Consider the following 23,866-nt stretch of genomic DNA (forward strand, 5'->3'; position numbering starts at 1 on the left):
TCTTTTTTTTTTTTTTAAAGATTTTATTTATTTATTCATGAGAGACACAGAGAGAGAGAGAGAGGCAGAGACACAGGGAGAGGGAGAAGCAGGCTCCATGCAGGGAGTCCGACATGGGACTCAATCCCGGGACTCCAGGATCGTGTCCTGGGCCAAAGGCAGGCGCTAAACTGCTGAGCCACCCAGGGATCCCCCAATAAATAAAATCTTTAAAAAAAATTATAGCTACTCTAGTGGGTTCGAAGTGATATCTCATTGTGATGTTAATGTGCATGTCCCTCAACAGCTCTTATGTCCCTCCAGCACTCACATCCTATGGATTTAAACTTTTTTTGTGGGATTGAGTGTCATCTCCAGTTTAATGATAAGGTTCTTGAATGGCTAGGAAGTGTCAAGCTTTACTTTGTGATGGTTATTGTGCCTGAGAGGAAACCCTGCTCAGAGCTGCCATTCATAAATACTAAAGGATTGTTTTAAATGGTGTCTGGTCCTAGGACAACGCAGATTTCACTCATAGCAAGTTTTTGCTCTTTCCTGATTTTTCTTGATTAACGATCAGTCTTTGCAGACCAGAATGAAAGTGCCAAGGGAGACAGGCTTATTGCCATATCGCAGCACTGTGCCACAATACCGCATAAATGTCTCTTTTTGAATCAGTGGATCCATCAACATGTAGTTGCTCTCAGATTATTTGAAGAGGGGCTTATGATCTCCTCTTGCTTTTAGCTTGCAATGCCATGTGAGCAGTTGGCACATCTTTCCTCAGTCACCACTCAGCTCAACTTTAAAAATTTGCCAGACTTTCATGGTTGGGCTGAACTAAATGAATGGAGCCTATTTCTGGTAAACCTGTTGTTCCACCCGGTGTTGCCACTAGCAATGTGCTTCTCCCCGAAGCCTCTAATTAACCACTCCCTGGTATTAAATTATCAATAGCATCCCTAGAGTAGGTAAGTACGCTCTGGTGGCTTGTCAAGACAGAAAGCTAAACCTCTTGATGGTTTAAACCGGGATTTGTTTAAGCAGGTAATGAGATTGCCCTCTTGAGCCTCAGTACAGGCATTAGGTAGCTGGCAGAACCCATTCCTGGGTGGACGCTCCGATCAGTTCTGGGTGCTGAAATGATCACACTGGAGATAATAATACAGGGCCACTTTTTGTCCCTCGGCACATCTATGCAGAATCTCCTTTTTAGTTCAGGGCCTGTATTTCTTTCTTTCTTTCTTTCTTTCTTTCTTTCTTTCTTTCTTTCTTTCTTTCTTTCTTTCTTCTTTATTTCTTTCTTCCTTTCTTTCTTTCTTTCTTTCTTTCTTCTTTCTTTTCTTTTCTTTTCTTTTCTTTCTTTTCTTTTCTTTTCTTCTTCTTCTTCTTCTTCTTCTTCTTCTTCTTCTTCTTCTTCTTCTTCTTTTTAAGATTTTATTTTTATTTACTCATGAGAGACACACAGAGAGGCAGAGACACAGGCAGAGGGAGAAGCAGGCTCCATGCAGGGAGCACGATGTGGGACTCGATCCCATGACTCCTGGATCATGCCCTGAGCCCAAGGCAGACACTCAACCACTGAGCCACCCAGGTGTCTCCAGGGACTGTATTTCTGATGGCAAAGTTGGCATAATTAGAGTCAAGGACCACATGGAAGGTTGATACTCACCTTCTATTGCCTCTATATTGGGCAGGACAGACAGCTTCTTGATGAGAAATAGGGACAATGAACTTGGCAGTAATTGTGTCCTTCCCCCTCTTCCACTTCCTCAGCCTGACAACATGACTGCGGAATGGGACACAGTTTTCACTTGGCTATCATTTCCCCTCCTTACGACCTAGGACAGAGATCCAGGGCTTGACTGTGGGGGTGACTAGAGTGACATCCCTCTTGTTCTGATTTTCTCTCATGAGGGTGGCAGGGAGGGGCTCCAGGACCTTGGGAAAGGGACTGCACCTCACTGAGCTGCTCAGCAACTTGAGAAAGAGACTCAAGGAAAAGTTGTTTTAATCGCATAGGTTTGACATTTTGGATCCCCCCATCTGTAACTTCATCTTGTCCCTGCTTCCTCCTGGCCCAGGTCCAAGCTGAGAAACATTAATGGGTAACACCAGAATGGAGCCCTGCAAGACCTTTTTTTCCCCCCTCTCTCTCCAACCTTAACCTAAAAAAAAAAAAAAAAAGTAACACAGCTTTTATGTTGGTGTTTCTGTTTGTCTGATTTCATGTGGTTGTCTTTGTCAAGGTCATCCACATGGGTTGCAAATCAAAGAACATCTGCTCACCTGACCTAAATACACCAGTACTGTTGTGTGAGCTCACTTCTTTATGGAGGAATGCATGGTTACCTTTAAAATGGCAGGCACTGGGAGTGGAGCACACTGACGGAATTTGATCATCTGTGGAACATTTCTAGAAAACCCATGGCCATGGGTTTCATCATGAGTGGATGATACCTGGAAATTCAAAAGCTGTATTTAAAATGTAAAAATCACCTGCAGCACTCATGATATAAATTATCCATTAATAATTTCACTAACAAGCAATTAGGTGTGTTCAGGTCCCTTTGGGGAATGGGAACATCTACCAGGTCATTACCAGGCACTCCCCCAGCCATCCACCTCAGAGCTCCTTCACAGTTACAGCAAGAGGAGCCCATTCAGAGGGATTTTGAACTTGGCCAGTGAGAATTACGCCGCCCCCTCCACCCCAAAAACGTTTTCTCCAGTCCCTCTGTATCTTAATCTCCAGGCTGTGGCCTGGGAGTCTATATTTTTAACAAGTGCCTTTGACAGTTTTTATAGTAAGGCAAATTTGAGAAAGCACGTGGCTGAATATAGCCTGTCGTTTTTAAAAATAAGTGTAATTAAAGCTTTCACTTCAAATTTAGTTGCACGAAATACTAAAATTGAAGTTGCTTTAAGGAAATACAATTATTGTAAACAAACCATAGTTACCTAGTTCACATTGCAAATGCAAAACAGACTCAGGCTGGGGGTCCTGTCGGGTCTAACCTGTGACTGGGTGTGAAGCAAAATGTAAACAGAGACTCACTTTCATGAACCCCTAGCACTTTGGCCTCTATGTGCTCCTTCTTCCATAAAACATTTCAAGTTGTAATTTTCAACACTGTTGGTATAAAGATGAATGTGTTGATATGACATATTACATTTTCTTTGACCTGAAAGTTTATATGTTTTCTTCTCATTTTACGAGAAATTACACCATTTTCACGAGTGCCCAAAAAAGATGGCAGGCCCTAGGCACCCAAGCCTAGCCTTTGTGCGGAACAGACCACCTGGGCCTGCAGGGCGGAGTTGGTGAAATCCAGGCTTTAATTCTGGTGGCTGATGTGATAATATTTCTGCTGCCTCAGAAGTTCTGAAAGAATCCTTGCTATTCCCTTTTTCGCTCTCATATAAGAGAATATGATCATATGATCAGGCTTTTTGTTTCCATCCCAGTGAGAGGGAGAACGTTGACAGGAGTCAGAGGCTGTGCCAGTGGAAGAATGGTTATTGTCACACAGGGATGTGTGGCCTTTCCCACGGTGATCCTTTCCCGCAAATATATCTCTGCCCCCATAAGTGCGTTTTGTTTTTTGTTTTTGTTTTTGTTTTTTAAAGAGTTTATTTATCCATTCATGATAGACACAGAGAGAGAGAGGCAGAGATACAGGCAGAGGGAGAAGCAGGCTCCACGCAGGGAGCCCGACGTGGGACTCGATCCCGGGACTCCAGGATCGCGCCTCTGGCCAAAGGCAGATGCTCAACCACTGAGCCACCCCATAATCCCCCATAAGTGCGTTTTGCATTGCCAAATTTAACGTACAAGTTTTGCCCTGCCCGTAGTGCAGGTGGGTAAATCAGGACTCTTTCTACCCTAACTTCCCACCTGTCAAGTGTCTAACTGATTCAATAACTTTGTCCCCAGGCTTTCCTTGTCATTGATAGCTTGTGTCTAATGGATTTCAATAAGAGGCTTGATCTGGGCAGGGTATTGTGTAGGTAGGAAGGGGCTGCTGACCGGGGGAATGCAGGCACACAGGTGGGACTACAGATCTGCTGTAGCAAACATAAAATAATTTCTTTTTCTTTTGCAACATTAGAGTGAAGTTTTGGATTGAGAATTCTAAAATAACTCTGATTATTGGGTGCCTGGGTGGCTCAATTAGTTAGGTGTCTGATCACCTCAGGTCATGATCTCAGGGTCCTGGGATCAAGTCCCAGGTTGGGCTCCCTACTAGCAGGAAGTCTGCTTCTTGCTCTCTCCCCCAGTAACTCCTCCAGCACCTCCCCGTCATCATGCTTTCTCTCTCTCTCTCTCTCAAATAAATAAATAAATAAATAAATAAATAAATAAAATGTTATAAATAAAATAACTGATTATTAAGATTAAATGTATTACGGTAAACAATTGGAAAGCATCATCAGAAAAGCCAGAAGAAAAAAATTAGCCTAATCCACGACCCAGAGATAACAGCTGTTAACATATCCACCTGAAGTTTCTAGTCTTGTTTTCTGTGCACAAATAGCTATATAACTTTCATACAAAATTGTAATCATGTACAGTGTACCATTGAATCACCTGCCTTTTTCACCTAACAACATAAAATGAACATTCTCCTCGCATCATTCAATGACATCCTGCAAAATGATTTTAATGGTGGTATTTTGTTCCTTTATGTTAATCAGTAATCGTTTATTTAGTTTAGTTAACTCATTCTGTATTTTTGGACAATAATTAATTTTCTCACTCTTAGTAAAAGTGAAGTGATTTTTTAAGATAAATTTTTGAATGCATGCATAATTATTTCTTTAGGGTAAAGTGGAACTGATGTATTATAAAAAATATGAGGAATCTGGAGCTTTTTCATAGCTATTTCCAAGAACCCTGTGGAAAGATTGCACCAGTTTCCATTCCCACTGGTGCTCTGTAAGTGCTTATGTCCTTAAACCCTTGCTAACACTAGGAATTGCCACGTGACTAAAGTTCAAAGGAAGGGAACCTGGTGTGCATTAATTTGGAAGAAAACATGACTCAAGTTTCTTTGCATAGAATATTTAATGTTTAATGCATAGAATATTTAATTATTGCTCTATGTGCAATAATTATGGTTCCTCTACAGTGTTACAGAAACCATTTTATTAAATTTTACACTTTCTTCAAAGTCTTAAATAGCTCTTAGGTTTTCCACTCTTCTGTTTCACACAGTGAAAAGCATGGTTTTGGAGGGCTTTGTGTTGTGTGTCTAGGATGATGTGCTTAGGCTGATGTGAGTGAGCAGGACTTCAGTGACCAGGGAGCCAGCCTCCACCTTATAGCTTAGTCAGTGGCTCAAGGAAAACTCATCATGACCATCCTGTCTGGTGGGCTGCTGTCACTACAAGTGACAGGTAACTCAACTCAGACAAGTCTTGCAAAATGGGGAGCTTAATGGCTCATGAAGCTGAAAATAAATGGGTCCAAACTACTGAGGCTGACCTTGGGCAATCCTTGATCTTTCTGAGCCATAATTTTCTTATCTGTAAACAGGATGTTGGACTTGACCTAAGGTCTCTTTCACCTATTAAAGTTAAATGTTTCTATGAGTATATCAACAAAGACTGCATTAGACTACCAACTAAATTTAGACATAGGGAAGGCAAGCCTAGCCCTCAGAGAACTAATTTTTTTAAGAAATACAATTCTATTACTTAATTCTATTAAGTTAACAAAGTTTGTGGGTTTTTTTTTTAACAGGTAGAGGTCCTTAAGCAACTTCAACATAATTAGTCTTCATGTAGTGTAAAAATATCAGTGTTGTAGAAGTTTTCTTTTTTTTTTTTTCCTGTTGATTATACAAATGTCAAATATCTTTTCTACCCATTAATTTGCTCAACAGATCTATCTGTGTGTCATCTGGATGGCTCAGTCAGTTAAGCATCCGACTCTTGATTTCAGCTCAGGTCAGATCTCAAAAAAGAAATATCGAGGGAGGGGAGGGGCGGGGAAAAAAAAAAAAAGAAATATCTATTCAGAAGTAGTGGGAAAAGAAATTCAATCCCACTGTTCCCTATTAATAATTATTTCAACAAATTCCAACCTGGTGGAACCTCGAGAGATGTGTTAAGCTGTGCAAGACAGCAACTGGTTGCTGAGTCAGGGAGCCCAAAGGCACTAATCTTGCACACAGGAAGAAATATTGGTATTAGTGAACTTTGCCTCATCAGAAATACCTTAAAGCTCTGGCTGGTTGTTCAAGAGGACATAGATTTTCTAGTGTCAGGCTCCCTTAGCCTTTTAAAATTGTTTCTTTGACTTGGTAGGAAACCTTTTCTGTGTTCTAGTGTTGAGAGTCTTTTTGTTTTGTTTTGTTTTTTGATCTTTGCTCATTGATGCTATTTGGAATTCACTGTGTAACCCTTTAAATTTACTGCAGGAAGTATAGGTTCCTCTCAGAGACTATTCAAGTGTTCCAAAAAGATCGTTAAGAAACAGGCTTTTTTTTTTTTTTTTTAAGATTTTTATTTATTCATGAGAGACAGACAGAGAGAGAGAGAGAGAGAGAAAGGCAGAGACACAGGCAGAGGGAGAAGCAGGCTCCATGCAGGGACCCTGACGGGGACTCGATCCTGAGACTCCAAGATCACGACCTGAGCTGAAGGCGGCGCTAAACCGCTGAGCCACCCAAGGCTGCCTTACAGGCTTTGTTTTATTTTTTATTTATTTATTTTTTTTAATTTATTTTTTTAATTTTATTTATTTATGATAGGCACACAGTGAGAGAGAGAGAAGCAGAGACATAGGCAGAGGGAGAAGCGGGCTCCATGCACCGGGAGCCCGACATGGGATTCGATCCCGGGTCTCCAGGATCGCGCCCCGGGCCAAAGGCAGGCGCCAAACCGCTGCGCCACCCAGGGATCCCTACAGGCTTTGTTTTAAATCCATCAGCTACTAATAAAACTTTTAACTATTTTCACCACAATATTTGGAATACAGATTCATGTCATAGTTTTAAATTACTACCAGATTGCCAATCTCGGTTTGTGTTTGGAGAAATTTTTAGACAGGGCGGCCCAGATGGCTCATCGGTTTAGCGCTGCCTTCAGCCCAGGGCCTGATCCTGGAGACCCGGGATAGAGTCTGTCGGGCTCGCTGCATGGAGCCTGCTTCTCCCTCTGCCTGTGTCTCTGCCTCTCTCTCTCCCTGTGTGTCTCTCATGAATAAATAAATAAAATCTTTAAAAAAAATTTTTTAGACAGAAATAAATGCAATGTTAAATGTTTTACTAACACTCAGCTACCACATGTTTGTCAGCCATACTGGCAGTCTCTGGATCTGGTTCTGCAGGAGAGGGAAGGTTCCAGGGGGGAAAAATAGCCGGATTTTGATGGAGGGTATACTTGTCAGGATAGGCAAACCATCTGCATCACCATCTCCAAATCTCAGTGCCTTAAAACAATAAAGGTTTATTTCTCATTCACACTATAAACCCATTAAGGGAGTGGCTGGGGGTTCCATTCTGGCTCATCATCACTCTGACTCAGATGATCAAACAATCATTATCTTGGATTTTGCTGGTCATGGTAACAAAGAAAGTGTTCTGAAGGGTCTCACCCCAGCCATAAGTGCTCTTGCCTGGAAGTGACATACACCATGTCCATGCATAACTCACTGACTGGATGAGGCACGCTGCCCAGCTCAGTTATAAACTGGCCAGGACCTGCAGTGTGACCCCATGGGCCCAGAAGGAAAAGAACCAGAAATCCTTGGCCAGCAGCACTAGTGGCTACCACAATGTACTTCTCTGATTACCAGATACTTGCCTTGCTTTCCCCAACTGCAGGCAACAGACAGGGATTCCCACCCCAAAGTAGACAGCCCTGAAGCTGCACCCAGTCATGGCATCTGGATGATGTGCAGGAGGACCTAAGTTAAGGGGTGATACAAAGTGGTTTCAACATCAACTCTGGATGTGGGTCCTCTTGAGCTAGAGACTTCTGAACCAAGAGGCCAGTTACCTGCGGTGCCCCTCCCCCACATCGTATATTAATAAATAATGGTGAAAAATGATTGGAAAACCCAATATACATTCCTACTCAGAAAAGAGGTGAATGAGAGACATCCATTCGTTGGTCCTCATTGTTCTAAAATGCTGATGAAGCAATTCTGAAATCCATCTATGCTCCATTGCTCCCTGACTTGCAAGTAGAGGATGTTCCTCTGGGGTCTTGATTGTTTTCTCGGAAGGGGGCTCCCCAATCCATTGCTCTCTTTAGGCCTTGGCTTTTCCAATAACCTCCTGGATCACAACTAAAGTGAGACTGAAGAATATGCTTTTTCAGCTGACGTTAGAGGGTTGGGGGCTCAGGCGTTTGCTGGCAGTACAACTCTTTTCCTATCTACTTAACTCTAGTTTATTTTCATATGCCCAGCCCTCCATCCTTGGCATACTTCTGCTCACTGGATGCTTTTGTAGTTTTGCTTTCAACATTTCTTTATTGACTTAATTGATGATACTTTGAGCCTGTCAGCCTTAGGTGGGGAAGCCACACCTCCGATCTCTTTTTCCCTGAGGTATTCTAATTGAAAGAATTAACTAAGAAGCCCTGACCATAACTGCATCTTTACTTGGAGACTTCATAACCCTTTAAAAGTGTTAAGAGTGTGACAGCCAGTTCTCCTGCTTTGAACCTCGCCTCACAACTAAGTGCTAATTGACCTCTTGCAAGCAAAGCCTTTCTCATTTCTGTTTCATTGTTTATCTGTTGGGGAAGAGAAGCAGCTGCTTTTTCCAACCCTGCAAGTCTGATTTAATGGACCTTATTCTCTCTTCTTTTTGTTTATAAACCAGTCAATTACTTTCTGGGCACACTTTTTTTAACGGTAAATTTCTTTTTATTTTTTATATTTAAATTCAATTAATTAACATAATGTATTGTTAGTTTCAGAGGCTGAGTTCAGTTGTTATGTAACACTCAGTGCTCATTATATCAGGTGCCCTTTTTAATGCTTGTCACCCAGTTAGTTACCCATCCTCCATCCCTCTCTCCTCCAGCAACCCTCAATTTCTGTGTGTACCTTTTAAAGTGCAGCCAAGAGAACCCTGGGTGGCGCAGCGGTTTGGCGCCTGCCTTTGGCCGAGAGTGCAATCCTGGAAACCCGGGATCGAGTCCCACGTCGGGCTCCCGGTGCATGGAGCCTGCTTCTCCCTCTGCCTGTGTCTCTGCCTCTCTCTCTCTCTCTCTCTGTGTGTGACTATCAGAAATAAATAAAATAAAAAAATTAAAATGCAGCCAACAGGGGCTCCTGGCTGGCTCATTCAGAAGCCCATGCAACCCTTGATCTCAGGGTTGTAAATTGAAAGTAGGGAGCCTCCTTTAAAATAAATAAATAAGAATTAAAAAATAAAATGCAGCCAGTGGTAACTAACACATGCAACTCACATTTGGCTTTCCATCTCTTCCACAATATCTACTCTAGGTATATTATCTGCCTTCCAAATTATCATACATGATGGTTTTACCGAATGCTTTGCCAGCCTCCAAAATCCGTTTCCTCCCTCCTGGCTGCTTGGCCTTCCAAATGCTGTTGAAACAACACCATTTCAAGTACTAGTCAAATCACAGTGTGTTGCAGTAACAGACCATAACCAAGGCTGAGTGGGTTAAACAACAAAGGTTCATTTCGTGCTAATGCTGTTATGTGCATTTAAGACGGCCTACATCCTCACTCCAGGACCTAAACTGACAGATCAACCAACATCTAGAATGCTTCCCGTTGCTGTGAGAAAGCACTGGAGGGTCTCATGCTTGTAATTAAATGTTCTGACTTGGGAGTGACAACCTATATGTCGTTGGCTCACTGTTAAAGCAATTTTCCTTCAGCATTGTGTTTTGGGCTCTATCTACTTTTTTTAAAAAAATATTTTATTTATTTATTCATGAGAGACACACAGAGAGAGGCAGAGACACAGGCCTGTAAGGAGCCCGAGGTGGAACAGGATCCCGGATCCCGGGATTATGCCCTGAGCCAAAGGCAGACACTCAATCCCTGAGCTACCCAGGCGTCCCTGGACTCTATCTATCTTGAGACTTATAAATCTAATCTATAAATCTAATCGGTTCTCATAGCTATGTAGTATTCCATCATATATTACATTTTATTTACATAGTGATGGATGTCTACATTGTTACTAAAAATTGCTGCAGTGAACATCTTTGCATAGGTTTCCTAGTGCACCTGTGCAAGAACTTCTTTAGGAAATAATTCTTTTTATTCCTTATTATTCTTTATAATAGGCTGAAAGAATATGGACCTAAAATCCACTACTTATCTGTAGCACCTTGTCCTTTGAGCCTTGTCTCCTGTTGAACATCTTTGATGGATATTCTAGAAATTCTTAAAAAATGACATCTGGTTGAAGGAATAAAGGGTGAATGCAGACATTCTGTATCTAGAACCAGCATCACTTCTGGCAAACACAGAACAGACTTATCAGTGGTTCAGCTGAATTTATCAAAGCATTTGGATATTCTGGATTAAAGAACACATGAATCATAGCTGATAGCTACATTGGGATATTCTTTCTTTCCCTGGTCTTTTATCTCCATCCATGGCTTATGGTTGATATCCTTGACATCAGGAAGATGAATAAAACTGTGCATTCAAAATCTGAGTTTCTTTTTTTTTTTAAGAATTTATTTATTTATTAATTAATTAATTTATTTATTTATTCATGAGAGACACACACAGGCACAGGCAGAAGAAGAGGGAGAAGCAGGCTCTCTGCAGGGAGCCTAACAGCGGGACTCGATTGATCCCGGGTCCCCAGGACCACACCCTGGACTGAAGGCGCTAAGCCGCCGAGCCACCTGGGCTGCCCAATCTTACAGTTTCTATACAAGAAATTCTGACAATGTCTATACAAGTATTAAAATGTGAATAGAAGAGCATTTATTTCATTTATTTTTTACATGAAAGTGAGAAATGAATATAAGTACGTGAAAGGCATTTCTATTGCCATTTAAACTAATGCAGCATTCCGATCTTTATTCCCTTTTACCTTAAGCAAAACTGCTGATATAACTGAATTTTCAGAATTCTATACTTTTTCCCCACTGTTTTGTTGAGTTGCCAACAAAAGCTTTGAAATGAACAGGAAGTAAAGCAGGAAAGACAGCAGGATTCTAAATAACTTACCAAATGTTTAGGTGTCCCCTGCCACATTTTTAAAAGTGAGACCTCTTCGCAGTTGCTTGTACTTACCAGTAGCCAACCAAATAAAAAGTCATGGACGGAGTTTTCATTTCAGAGGACTGGTGACAGCTGTGGCTGGGTGAATACTGGATTTCTACTACAGAACCAGATTATTTCCTGGGTTTCACACAGCCTGTTCTGTCCATTCCTTGCTGAGATGTCTCCTATTTTCTATTGTCACTGAGTTCTTTTGTTTGTTTGTGTTTTACTTCTGCATCTACCAAATGGTCTGAGTGTAGAATTTTCTCCATCCCCTCCCCTAATCTCTAGCCTCCACCCATACAGCCTGCCCATCCTGCCACCTCCTAAAGATATTAACAACCTGGAGGGATAGCCTTCTATATCTTTCCGGAGGCTCATACAATCATAAATATGGTGGTCTCCCTTCCACCTGCTTTACTTCTTTCCTGCTTTCCTTCCCTCCTTTTTTTTTTTTCAAACCAAATAAGGTATAAATAAATTATTTATACTTCAAGGCATCTTTTACTTTTCTCATTAGCAGAAGCTTAAGGATATCCCTTCAGACAACTGATATAGATCTCATTCATTCTTTTCAGTGGGTGCCCAGTATTCCATGGTTTGGAAATAATAAAGGTAAGGGATGCCTGGGTGGCTCAGGCATCTGCCTTCGGTTCAGGTCATGATCTCAGGTCTCTGGGACCCAGCCCCAGGTGGGGCTCCCTGCCCAGTAGGGAGCCTGCTTCTCCCTCTCCCTCTGCTGCTCCCCCTGCTTGCATTCTCTGTCAAATAAATAAGTAAAATCTTTAAAAAATAAAAAAGGAACTTAAAAAAAAGGAAACAATAAACTTTGTTGAACATTTTTCCTGTCACATGTACTTTGTTTTCAGATTTTTCTTTTTTGTGGTTTTTTTTTTTTTATTCACTTAAGTAATCTCTACACCCAATATAGGGCTTGAATTTATGAATCTGGAGTCACGTGCTCTTCTGATTCAGTCAGCCAGAAGCCCCTGTTTTTATTTATTTTTTTAATGTGATCACCGTAAAGGGTGTTGCAATGAACATTTGTTTTGTTTTGTTTTTTCTTTTTTCCTTAAGTTCAATTTAGTTAACATACAATGTATTATTGGTTCCGGAGTAGAATTTAGTAATTCATCAGTTGCATATAAAACCCAGAGCTGGGGATCCCTGGGTGGCACAGCGGTTTGGCGCCTGCCTTTGGCCCAGGGCACGATCCTGGAGACCCGGGATCGAATTCCACGTCGGGCTCCCGGTGCATGGAGCCTGATTCTCCCTCTGCCTGTGTCTTTGCCTCTCTCTCTCTCTCTCTCTCTCTCTCTCTCTCTGTGACTATCATAAATAAATAAAAATTAAAAAAAATAAACAAATAAAACCCAGAGCTCATTCCATCAAGTGCCCTCCTTAATGCCCATCAACCATCCCCCTAGCCCCCTCCCCTCCAGCGACCCTCAGTTAGTTTCCTAGAGTTAAGAGTCTCTTGTGGTTTGCCTCCCTCTCTGTTTTTATCTTATTTTATTTTTCCTTCCTTTTCCCTATATTCATGTTTTGTTTCTTAAATTTCGCATATGAGTGAAATCATATGGCATTTCCCTGACTTATTTTGCTTAGCATAATACTCTTTTGTTCCATTCATATCATTAGAAATGGCAAGATTGCATTCCTTCTGGTGTCTAAGTAATATTTTATTGTATATATTATATCACATCTTCTTTATCCATCATCTGCCAATGGACATCTGGGCTCTTTCCAGATTTTAACTGTTATGAACATTGCTGCTATAAACATTGGGGTGCAGGTGCCCCTTCAGAACATGGTGTTTGTATCCTTTGGATAAATACCTAGTAGTGTAATTGCTGGGTCATACCTATCCTCAAATCCTCATGCTTTTTAAATATGATCCAGAAAAGGAATTAGCTGGGTTAAAAATGTAGGTGTGCTTTTAATTTTAATAGGAGTTTCCCCAAGTTCTTCAAAATGATTAGCCTAGCAATGTTCCAGAATACCCTTCTCCCATCCTGTCCAGTAGTAAGTGTCTTTCCTACTCTGATAAGAATGGATTATACCTGCAACACTAATTGCATAGCCCAGGCACTTTTTGACATGTCATAAAGTATTTCAGTGGAGATTAAAACTAGGGCTCTGGCCAGTCTACAAGATTGGAGGTGGTTGTGATTTTTTTATACTTCTGAAGGAATCCATTGGAAGTTTATAGTAGGGAGAGAACTGGAGACCTTTCTACTGCAATCCATTCCTTTCACAGATAAGGGAACTGAGATGTGGAAGGGAATTGAGAGGTGGAGGGAGTGACAGTGAGCTGGCTACTGACTGCTCTTTATGGGAAGCAGCTGTGAATTCTGACTTGAGGTTTTACCTATTACCTTACACTGTGGGCATGCTGATGTGAGTTTTAGAGAATGGACCATGAAATGTCATTTGTGAGTTGAATTGACTGGTAGGGATGAACTATTTCCAGTTTTCTACTACCCTGCTAGGACAAGCAAGCTTCCCAACCTGCACTGGGCTGTGGGGGATTTGCTTTGCAAACTTCCACAATTATAATAGGAGATTTGTTAACTTGGTCTTGTCAATGGAATCTGCTGCTCTTAAACTTTTGGGGAACTTGGGATTTTATTTTTATTATTTTTTAAAGATTTTATTTATTTATTCATGACAGAGAGAGAGAGAGAGGCAGAGGGAGAAGCAGGCTCCATGCAGGGAGCCTGATGTGGGATTCGATCCCGGGTCTCCAGGATCACGCCCTGGGCTGAAGGCGGCGCTAAACCGCTGGGCCACCTGGGCTGCCCGGATTTAATTTTTCTATATTTGTTAAGAGTTACTGCTTCCAAGGGTGGAGCCTCTGGCTTGGATTACAGCTAAAATGACAGCTGGAAGCACTGGAGAAATAATTGCATGTACAGGAATGGCTTCCTGCTATGTACCCCCCCCTCCACCCTCCCTAACTTACTGATTTAAAGGGCTAAGTAGTAGGGCAGCACAGAAAAAACTTCTGGAGGTCTCCACTGTGTTCCTGGCAATGTTATCTCTGGGTGTGACATGCACAACTTGACTAGGGCTCATATGGATGCTCTCCAGGGCTGGATAAAATAAACTTTTGGAAAGAAGTCATTTGAGCTCCCTGTATCTTTAAACTCTGCTTTGATATTACAGTTGCAGATTTAGCCCATGGAGTCTGCTGAAGGAAATGAAAAGGGAGACCCCAGATTTTGCAGTCTCATTCGGGTTTGCTGTGTGTTCATCACAGAGCATCTGACAACACAGCAGTAACTTTCTAGGTCACCTCTAAATGAAGTTGGCCTGTTCAGGGAGCTCAGCCTGTTCTTTTAATAACAATAAAAATAACTATGATGGAGATTTATTTTTTTATAAACATCTGGAGTAGATATTATATATATATAAGTTTATATATATAAAATGTACACACACACACATCATTCCCTAAAGGCATGCCTTCATGTTGTAGACCTGGTCAGGAATTATGCTTATTGGTGGGCTTGCCTGTCAGAGGCCAAGGTTCTTCTGATTCAGCAATTCCTAAGCCTACAGATTGCGACCATGAGGGAACTTTCAGAAAATACTCATGCCCAAATTGCACCCCTGAATTAAATCAACCTGTGGGAGAGAAGAGGAGACTCAGGATGCTAAAGGCGATTCTAGCATGGGTTGAGCTAGGTTGAGGACTCCTTAGCAGGCCATTTTGATGCGAAGGTAGTGTTTCTGCTTCATGAAAAAGAAACACACTATAACGGGAACTGTTCTTTTTAGATTTATGCCACCATAGGGTCATCATCTCTCTCAACCTACTCTCCCTTCCTCCTTCCTGCCTATTCTGTAGAGTAAAGCAGCAGACTCATGTCTTACACAGTCAGCTTGTGGAGGCAAAAATTGAATGCTGTAACAGTTGTCTTTGAAAAGTACCCTAGGAGTGGGCCAAGTGGGTTAGAGACCAACCCGCCTCGTGGTACACCTAGCATAGCCAGTTTTTCCCCAGCATTGGAACAGATCACTGTTTCTTTGGCTGAGATTCTGATAAAATAGCTGGCATTTAGGTGCTGTGATGTATGCAAAAATAGATCTTTAAGAATTGGAATTGTACTCAGCTTGAGAAGATACTCGAGCCCTGAGAAGCCCTGGGAATTGAGATCGGCCTAGGGCACTGCAAAGTCCTGTTCCTCTTCTCAGCCTCAGTCCTGAGGCAGACTCTGAGTGGAGTGTAGACAGAGTCCCCAGCACCATCTAAATGGTGGGTTTCTCCTTGCCTGTCTCTTAGGCACATATCGTGGAAGTAAGGGGAATTGGATGTTCAGTGCATATACAGAGGTGATGTCACTGCATTTTATTTTCGAATATTCAGAAACTGAGCATCTCTTTAAAAGCATAGAATTCAACAGTACTGTCTTTCTGTCCTCCAGCATTCCCATGGTTCGGCATGGATATCGGTGGAACGCTGGTTAAATTGGTCTACTTCGAACCGAAGGATATTACAGCTGAAGAGGAACAAGAGGAGGTGGAGAACCTGAAGAGCATCAGGAAGTATTTGACTTCTAATACAGCTTATGGGAAAACCGGGATCCGAGACGTTCACCTAGAACTGAAAAATTTGACCATGTGTGGGCGCAAAGGGAACCTGCACTTCATCCGCTTCCCCAGCTGTGCCATGCACAGGTTCATTCAGATGGGCAGCGAGAAGAACTTCTCCAGCCTTCACACCACCCTCTGCGCCACCGGAGGCGGGGCTTTCAAGTTTGAAAAGGACTTCAGAACGGTATGTCAGGTTTGAGCTTGTTACACAGCAAAACCCCCTCTCAGAGAAGGAAAGCAAGCCTCTCCCATGTCCAAACACATGGCTTCTCATTTGGAAGAACTTGACTGCTAGCCTTGGGACTCTGGACAGGGTACCTTCACCTCTCTGTGACTCAGTTCCTCCTGTGTATGAATAGTTTGTGCCCGTAGGGGTGTCACAGAGTGGATTACATGAGATCCTATGGACCCAGCACTTCTTAGCAAATGCTTATAAATACTAGCTCTCATCATCATTTTTCTTATAATTATGGCTGCACGGTATGCTAAAGATAAGATGGTATCATTCCCTTTCGGAAGTGTTTTAGAGTTTTCCAGATTCTTACCGTGGTGTCATGAAAAGCATAATCATCATCCCGCTTTTATAGCTGCAGAGATGCAGGCCTGCCAGAAAGGCTTTCTGTAACTCCTATAAGAAAGGATTACTGCTGTCTACCTGTTGTTCGCTCTAAGTGTCTTTTCTGTTTTATGAATGTCATTCAGAAGTTTTGTTTGAAACAAAAGCAAAACATTTGGTATTATTTATAGGTGACTTCCTTTAATAGTAAGATTTCAGGTGTGTGGATTTACATAATAAGAACAATGCTGTCTCCTGAGTAGCAGTCTATACCAGCTCTGCATTGCTCATTTACGTTTGACAAATTTGGCTAAATGGAGGACATGGATGAGTAAGATATCTCATGTTTCTCTTTATTTAGCAATCTCTTAACAATTGTGTGTTCCAATTTCTACATCTTTACAGTCAAGATAATCTCTGCACTGTCCAGCCTCAACTAACAGGAAATAAAATGAGAATAAAGTGCAATAAAAGATGTAGAAAACAAAGAGAAAATAGTTAGCTAGGTTCAACAGAAATGACTGGCCATTAGAGAAGAAAAGTTTGGAAGATTTGGGGGTTAGTCTTGCCAGAAAGTTGAAAAATACAGTGAGATAAGTTGTAAAATACACTTTTTCAAAGCCTGGAGTGCAAATTACTGGCATTCTGTCACGGAACTAGTGTAATCCAGTCTTGCTATAAAGTCTATCATTAATGAATAAATTAATGAATCAATACATTATTCATGGCATTTAAAAAAGCTATGAATGCAAATTTTTTTTGTATCATAAAAAGTAACATCATTTATCCCATTGATTGTACCAAGTAGTTTCTAGAGGAGCTGGCAATGGAGTCGTAGCACAGTATCCTGGATGAGACTCATGATACCAGGTTTTGGCTTTTTCTCCTGTGTTCCTTTTCCCAACACATCAGTGGAATTTGATTGTCACCTAAACGATTCATAGCATCTTTTTCCCACCAAAGGGGCCCAATGATCAAAGAGTTTTGAAACTGAAAAGGCTGAGGTCCGGGGGCATGAAAATTATTTTTTTGGCGGGGGGGCATGAAAATTAAATTTGAGCTCATAGTTGGAAAAGCATTGAACCTGAATTCTAGTGTTGTCTCTGCATTTAACTAGCTGGATAACTTTGGGTGAGACATATCCCTTCTGGAGCCTTCAGTATTATCATCTGCAAAAAGGTGGCAGTAAAGTGAAGAGAGGCGGGAGGAGTTTTAGGACATTAGAACCTGAAGTCACCTTTGGAGACCGGGAAGTATAGCATTCTTGTGCTACTTGGATAAGGAAATTAAAGCTAAGGAGAGCTTAAGAGGCTCTAGTAATGCCTCCTAGTCAGAGCTAGGGTGTCAGCTCAATTCTAATTCAGAAGAATATGCTCACCCAGCCTAATGCTAGGAGTTCGCCAGGTTACCCTATCAGGGTCCTTCACTAAGGAGCCTAAAGTGAACCCAGGTGACCTGGATCATTTATGCAACATCCTCACTGCCTCCGTTCCTCATTAGGGTAATGTACATTCTGGGAGAAAGTTACTCGATAGATGTTGGCTGTGAGCAAGGTGTTTCTCAAGGTTCTGAACTGAGATAGGTCATATTTTCTTATAACCAAGGTAAAGAAGCCTCTACTCCTTCAGGCAGCTTCTGGACCCTAATGAATAGACTGGAGCAGTGAGCAAGTCTGGAGTATTTACCAAACAGCTTGGCCTGCTAGGGACATGCATCCATAAAAGAAAGAAGAGGGCTGCCTCCTGTTTCCATGCTCAGTCTTAGACAAAGTGAAGACAGAACTGATCTCTTCCTATAGCCTATTTGTCAGTGCACTAAGTGAATGTGCCTTTATCCTTCCAAAGTCTATGCAGATGAATAGGTCTTATCATCCTCTTTCCTAGGCATTCATTCACTCATCCAACAAGTATTTGTTGTGCTCCTTCTGTGTGCCAAGTACTGTTATGAACAAAACAAAGGCCCTGCCCTTCAGGAGCTTATATTCTAGTGTGGAGGCTGGTCAGTAATTAAATAAACAGATGAATATAAAAGTACAGAATATACTATATATCCTATCTATCTATCTCATATGTGTGTGTGTGTGTGTGTGTGTGTGTGTAGTGGATATCCAGTGTGTATGTGTGTGTGTGTGTGTGTGTGTGTGTGTGTGTGTGTGAAGGTAAAAAAGGCAGGGTAAAAGGGGTTAGGAGAGTTGGGAGGGCTTTAGTGTGATAAGGTAACATTGGAGCAGGAACCAGAAGTAACAAAGCAAAGCAGGCCAGTATCCGGGGAAGGGTATTTTAAGCAGAGGGAATAGTAAGTGCTAAGATCCTTAGGTGTGCTAAAGCCAAGCTCTTCCCACCTCTCCTTTCCAGAATAGAAAACTGAAGGTGCTTACATGGTTGCAAATGATCAATATTTACTACTATATATAGTAAGCATTCTGACAAAGTAAAGCAATGTGCATATATATAATATAAAGTCCTGTCATTGCTATAAAATCACTTTTTGGTATAAGACGGCTTTACAGAAGTGTTTTAAAAACCTGAGTAATTAGAGCTAACTAAAAGACATTCAACAGACCCTGAATCATTAGCAATTATTACATCTTATGACTATGTCCTTTTTATGTATAGTAAATATACTTAAATCCTCAGACAATATCAACTAGTCTTCATCCAATTTCAAATGTACAAGAGAGAGCTATAAACCATGAGACAAGCATTAAGTTAGACCCCTGTGTAGAAGACTTTCAACCAAACAAAACGGCATTTCTTTTTTCCTTCCCTCTCTTCCTTCCTTGTTTCCTTTCTGCTTCTTTTAATGTTTTAGGATCACTGTCACAAATAAACTTCTGACTGGCAAAATTTAGCTTTCTGAATTAATGATACACCAAAGTGGGACACCAAAGAAAAACGTAATCTAACTATAAATGGTCTAAGAAACTGAAAAGCCAATGAGGAATCCCACCATTGAAGAAAATGATACTTAAGGGGAAGACTTAGCTATCCCCTGTCTCTATTCTGTGAGTTTTATTTTGAAGAACACACTAGAGTATCTTATGTACCAAATCTAATATTTTTATCCACAACTACACTTCCTAACTTGAGTAAGAGTTCTTTAAAATGCAAAATATTCCAATAATAGAGAACGTATGGGGAAAAAAAACCATCCTTTTTGTCCAGCTAACTCTTCATTATAATAGATACTTTTCCTTGGGAGTTTTGTTCAGTGTAAGACTAACTAGAAGTTAGAAGTGACTCTTACTGTCTTATTTTTCTTACTTTTATGTCTTACTTTTCAAAAAAGACATATCCCCTAACAAACGGGGAATAGCAATAATCTTATTGGTTGAATGATATTTAGGGAACAGAAAAGGATATTCTGGTTGCTTTATTATATTTTTCTCAAGGTGTGAGAGCTGAAGAATTGGCCTTTTAACTTAAACCAGAAATCTCTAAGGAAACAATCTAAAAAAGTTAAGAATACTGGGAAAAAAATCTCAGGAAGAGGGAGGACAATTGTGGATATGTGAATCTCTAAATCTAAATGGACCATTCAAGGACTTTTATCAGCTTGGTTCCTATTATTAATCCAGAGACTGATTCATGTCATTGTAGCAGCATAATTTTTGGTAGACCATGTCATTTCTCCACTTGGGTCTGGCTTGATACTTGACCACTCATCTTGGCCTCTTTATCATTGGGTGCAGGGAGGAAGAAGCCATCTTTGAGGCTTTGTCATATTTCTTACTCACAGAACATGTTAGAAATTCATCTCTCTCAGGTCTCCTACGTCTCCTTTGGGAAGAAAAAAGAGCCCTGAGTAAAATTTGTAATTCAGAATCAACTATTTTATATGTGACTCATTCTTGGCTTAGTAAGATAACCTTTTCTGCCACTTCCGGTGTGATTTAGGGAGCTAGTGTCCTCAAAAGCACCTTGGGAAGTATAAGGAATCATACAAATATGTATTTTATTCATTTCTGAAATACAATTTGGTGACTTATTTCTCAACTACAGAGAAGTAATATAACTGGTTTGGGACAGGTCCTTAGAATACCCCCATAGGAGTAGCTATGGAATCTCTTGGGATTTTTTTTTTTTTACCACATTTATTTATTTAACTCTTTATTTAGTTATTTTTGACAGACTGAGCTGAAGAACATACAGACTACCTTTTACAACGTATTCTGAGCATGCTTTGTGTTTGGGATCCATATTTTTCCCAGTATTAGCATACAGGAATCACTGAGCTCCCTCTATAAATTAGAATCTTCAATGTGGAAATAATGTTTTGATTAGCAGATTAGTGCATTTTATCTTGAGATAAGACTCTAATTATTTTACTTCTCACATAATTAGAATCCATGTATATAGTTCTTTAAAATCTTCAAAACATTTTCACGTAGGTATCTTATTTGATCTTTGAAGCTAGCCCTGTGAATTAGCAAGGGCAAGCGCTATTAGGGACAGTATCCTTATCAAATGCCTCTTCTCACTGTACCTGGGTCATGGACTAATCCCAGTTCTTCAACTCCTAATACTGTGTGGTCGGGGGACCAGCAGCATCAACATCACCTGGGATATTGTTAGAAATGCAGTCAGAATCTCTAGGAGTGGAGCCATCATGGGGGCGATTATACCACAGAAATTGGTAAATACTCAAAACCAGGGCTTTAGCTCCCAGAGAGCTGGTTGTTAAACATTTACAAGCACACCTTGGTTACAAGGTTATGTTCACATTAGCTATAGCTTCATCTGCATGTTTGCTGAATCTGATATTTCAGATCTGTCATCATTTAAGATCCATCCTGAGAGACTCTTCACCATAGGAAACAAACTGAGAGTTGCTGGAGGGGGAGTGGGTGAGGGTAATTGGGTGAGGGACTTTAGGGAGGGCACGTGATGTGATGAGCACCGGGTATTTACACAACTGATAAATTATTGAACACTACTTCTGAAACTAATGATGTACTATATGTTGGCTAATTGAATTTAAATTTTAAAAAGTAGCTAAGGGGAATGAAATTTTTAAAAAAGACCCATCATAGAAATTAGCATTAGAATATCTATAAAATTAACAGGATGGAAGTCAGAATCAGCCCACAGATATGTTTGGTTGGCCTGCTATATTTAAAAAAAAAAAAAACATAAATTAGTGTCAGCTAATTAATTACACTGATCCTCCATTTTGACATGGCAACAATGAGCTGCAGGTGAAACTGTAAATATGTGTATGCACAACAATCCCCTGTACACTACTATCCCCATCATTCTAGCTAAGGGCTTCACTCTTATGTTTTCTTTTTCATTTCTTTTTTTTTAGAGATTGTACATTTATTATTGTCCATATCCATTAAAGTGACTTTCCATGAACCAGGTTCTCACTTTCACTTTTTCTTCTTGCCTTTTGAGGTTTCCAGGGGTTTCCTTACTGTCTCCTGTAGGCATTTGCATTTCTTACCCTTGATAGAACACTAAGCCCAGAGAAAGAGGGTTTTTCATAGCTAGGATTTGAATGTGCTGAGTGTTCCACAAAGTCAGTTCTGTTGTATTTACAAACTACAACCTGTGAGGAGTAATGCCCATCCTGTTCTGAATTTCAGATGGCCTGTTTGAATATCCAAGTAATGATTTGACTCTTTGCTTACACTTGGGAGCCTGGGCTTTTCTCTGTATGGTGATGACTTTTGAGGGAGGTCTCTAAGGTCTCAGTGGAAGTGACAAATATTTCTCTTTCCTAGTTTGGGAATGCATGACCAGGCTTCAGAAATATCCATCCTGCAGTAAAATGTACAGCACAGATGTTTGTTTGCCGCTGGCACTTTATTTAAAGCTGAGTTTGATGAGAAAGATAACAGTGTTTCCTTTCAGATCAAAGTTGTATGTGCTTAGTTTATTTGCCTTGATAGTTTTTTTCTTTTTCCACAGCATAGGTACAGGATGTCTAGGTAGACTCACTGTGTCTCTGTCTTGTGTTTGTGATGTTGTCTCTGGGCCTGGCTGTCAATATTGTTGATGGGCCTCTGATTAATTTTTAAGCAGGTTAACCTATGGTCCCACAACTATCTGATGAAATTGCTACTTTTCAGTTTGGCTTGATCCAAGAAGTGACAACTTTCCCTGTCCCACTTAACAAATATTTATTAAGCAATTATTATATGGGACAGGCCTTTGAGCATCATGCTCAGGGGCACCTGATGAACCAGAAAACTAGCCAGGTTCTAATTAGTGCTGTAAGTGGAAGAGGTTAATTAGGGCTGAAGAATGGAGGACAAAGATGGCATTTACACAACTATGTCTCACTACAGCCTTTCAGGTCTCCAGATAGTTTTATACCTAAAGTATTACCCCCTTAAGACATGTGTAATTACTTGGATCTCGCCCAAAATATTCACTCAGTAAAAAATGAAAAGTTTGGAATCATTTATAAGATAGATTTACTTTATCAGCAGGTGTCATTTATGATGATTGTTTCTAGGGATTTCCTTTCTACTTGCTAGATGGTATGCTGCCCAATTCATGAGTCATTCAATAAAGTCAGTGAGATCTCTAAATTAAAACAAACAAACCAGAATGGTTGTTTCTTTGTATCAAGAAAACTTATACCATCATGCTGGTATTCTATTCAAACTAATTCTGTTCATTAGGTGTAGATTTTGTGGAGTTAGTTGAATGGGACATTCAGATGAGTGATATGAAGTCAGAAGTGTTCTTCCAGCTATTAACTTTTGTAATGAAGATGATGCCTCTTTGGCAAAGTATCCTAGGGTAGTACTTGTTTAGGTCGTTTCCAGATCCCAGAAGCACTACACATTATGAAGACAAGAGAACAGTGAGTCTCTGGGAGCTATTTGCTAGTTATATCACTCAGGGAAAGTTGTTGAAGCTCTGAGAGCCTTAACCATAAAGTGGATAAAACACCTACTTAGAGAATTTTTTGAGAATTAAATTATATACTACACATTCTTGGAGTGTAATAAACAAAAAATACTAGGTATTATTTTCTTAAAGACTTTTTTTAAGATTTTATTTATTTATTCATGACAGAGAGAGAGAGAGAGAGAGAGAGAGACGCAGAGACACAGGCAGAGGAAGAGGGAGAGAAGTAGGCTCCATGCAGGGAGCCTGACGTGGGACTCAATCCTGGGTTGAGGTCCAGGATCACACCCAGGGCCGAAGGTGGCGCCAAACCGCTGGGCCACTGGAGCTGCCCTTCTTAAAGATTTTTTTTTTTTAATTTTTATTTACTTATGATAGTCACAGAGAGAGAGAGAGAGAGAGAGAGAGAGAGGCAGAGACACAGGCAGAGGGAGAAGCAGGCTCCATGCACCGGGAGCCCGACGTGGGATTCAATCCCGGGTCTCCAGGATCGCGCCCTGGGCCAAAGGCAGGCGCCAAACCGCTGCGCCACCCAGGGATCCCTTAAAGATTTTTTTTAATTTAAGATAGTCCTTACAAATTGTCTTCCTTTGTTGCTTTAGTGTCATGTTGGTGATTATTAGATTATTATTATTATTATTATTT

General features: G+C 40.7%; 1 protein-coding gene across 3 annotated transcripts in view; it reads left to right on the top strand.

Moving 5' to 3' along the window:
- The window catches only part of PANK1 (pantothenate kinase 1), a 56,837-nt gene that overhangs the window by 17,605 nt on the left and 15,366 nt on the right, over positions 1–23,866 (top strand). For all 3 annotated transcript variants that reach the window (XM_041742346.1, XM_041742352.1, XM_041742349.1), the window contains exon 2: positions 15,634–15,986. In XM_041742346.1, coding sequence (XP_041598280.1) covers positions 15,634–15,986 — 353 coding nt within the window. The remainder of the gene's footprint in view (positions 1–15,633; positions 15,987–23,866) is intronic.

The sequence above is a fragment of the Vulpes lagopus genome, chromosome 2 (genome assembly GCF_018345385.1).
Source record: "Vulpes lagopus strain Blue_001 chromosome 2, ASM1834538v1, whole genome shotgun sequence".
NCBI lineage: Eukaryota > Metazoa > Chordata > Mammalia > Carnivora > Canidae > Vulpes > Vulpes lagopus.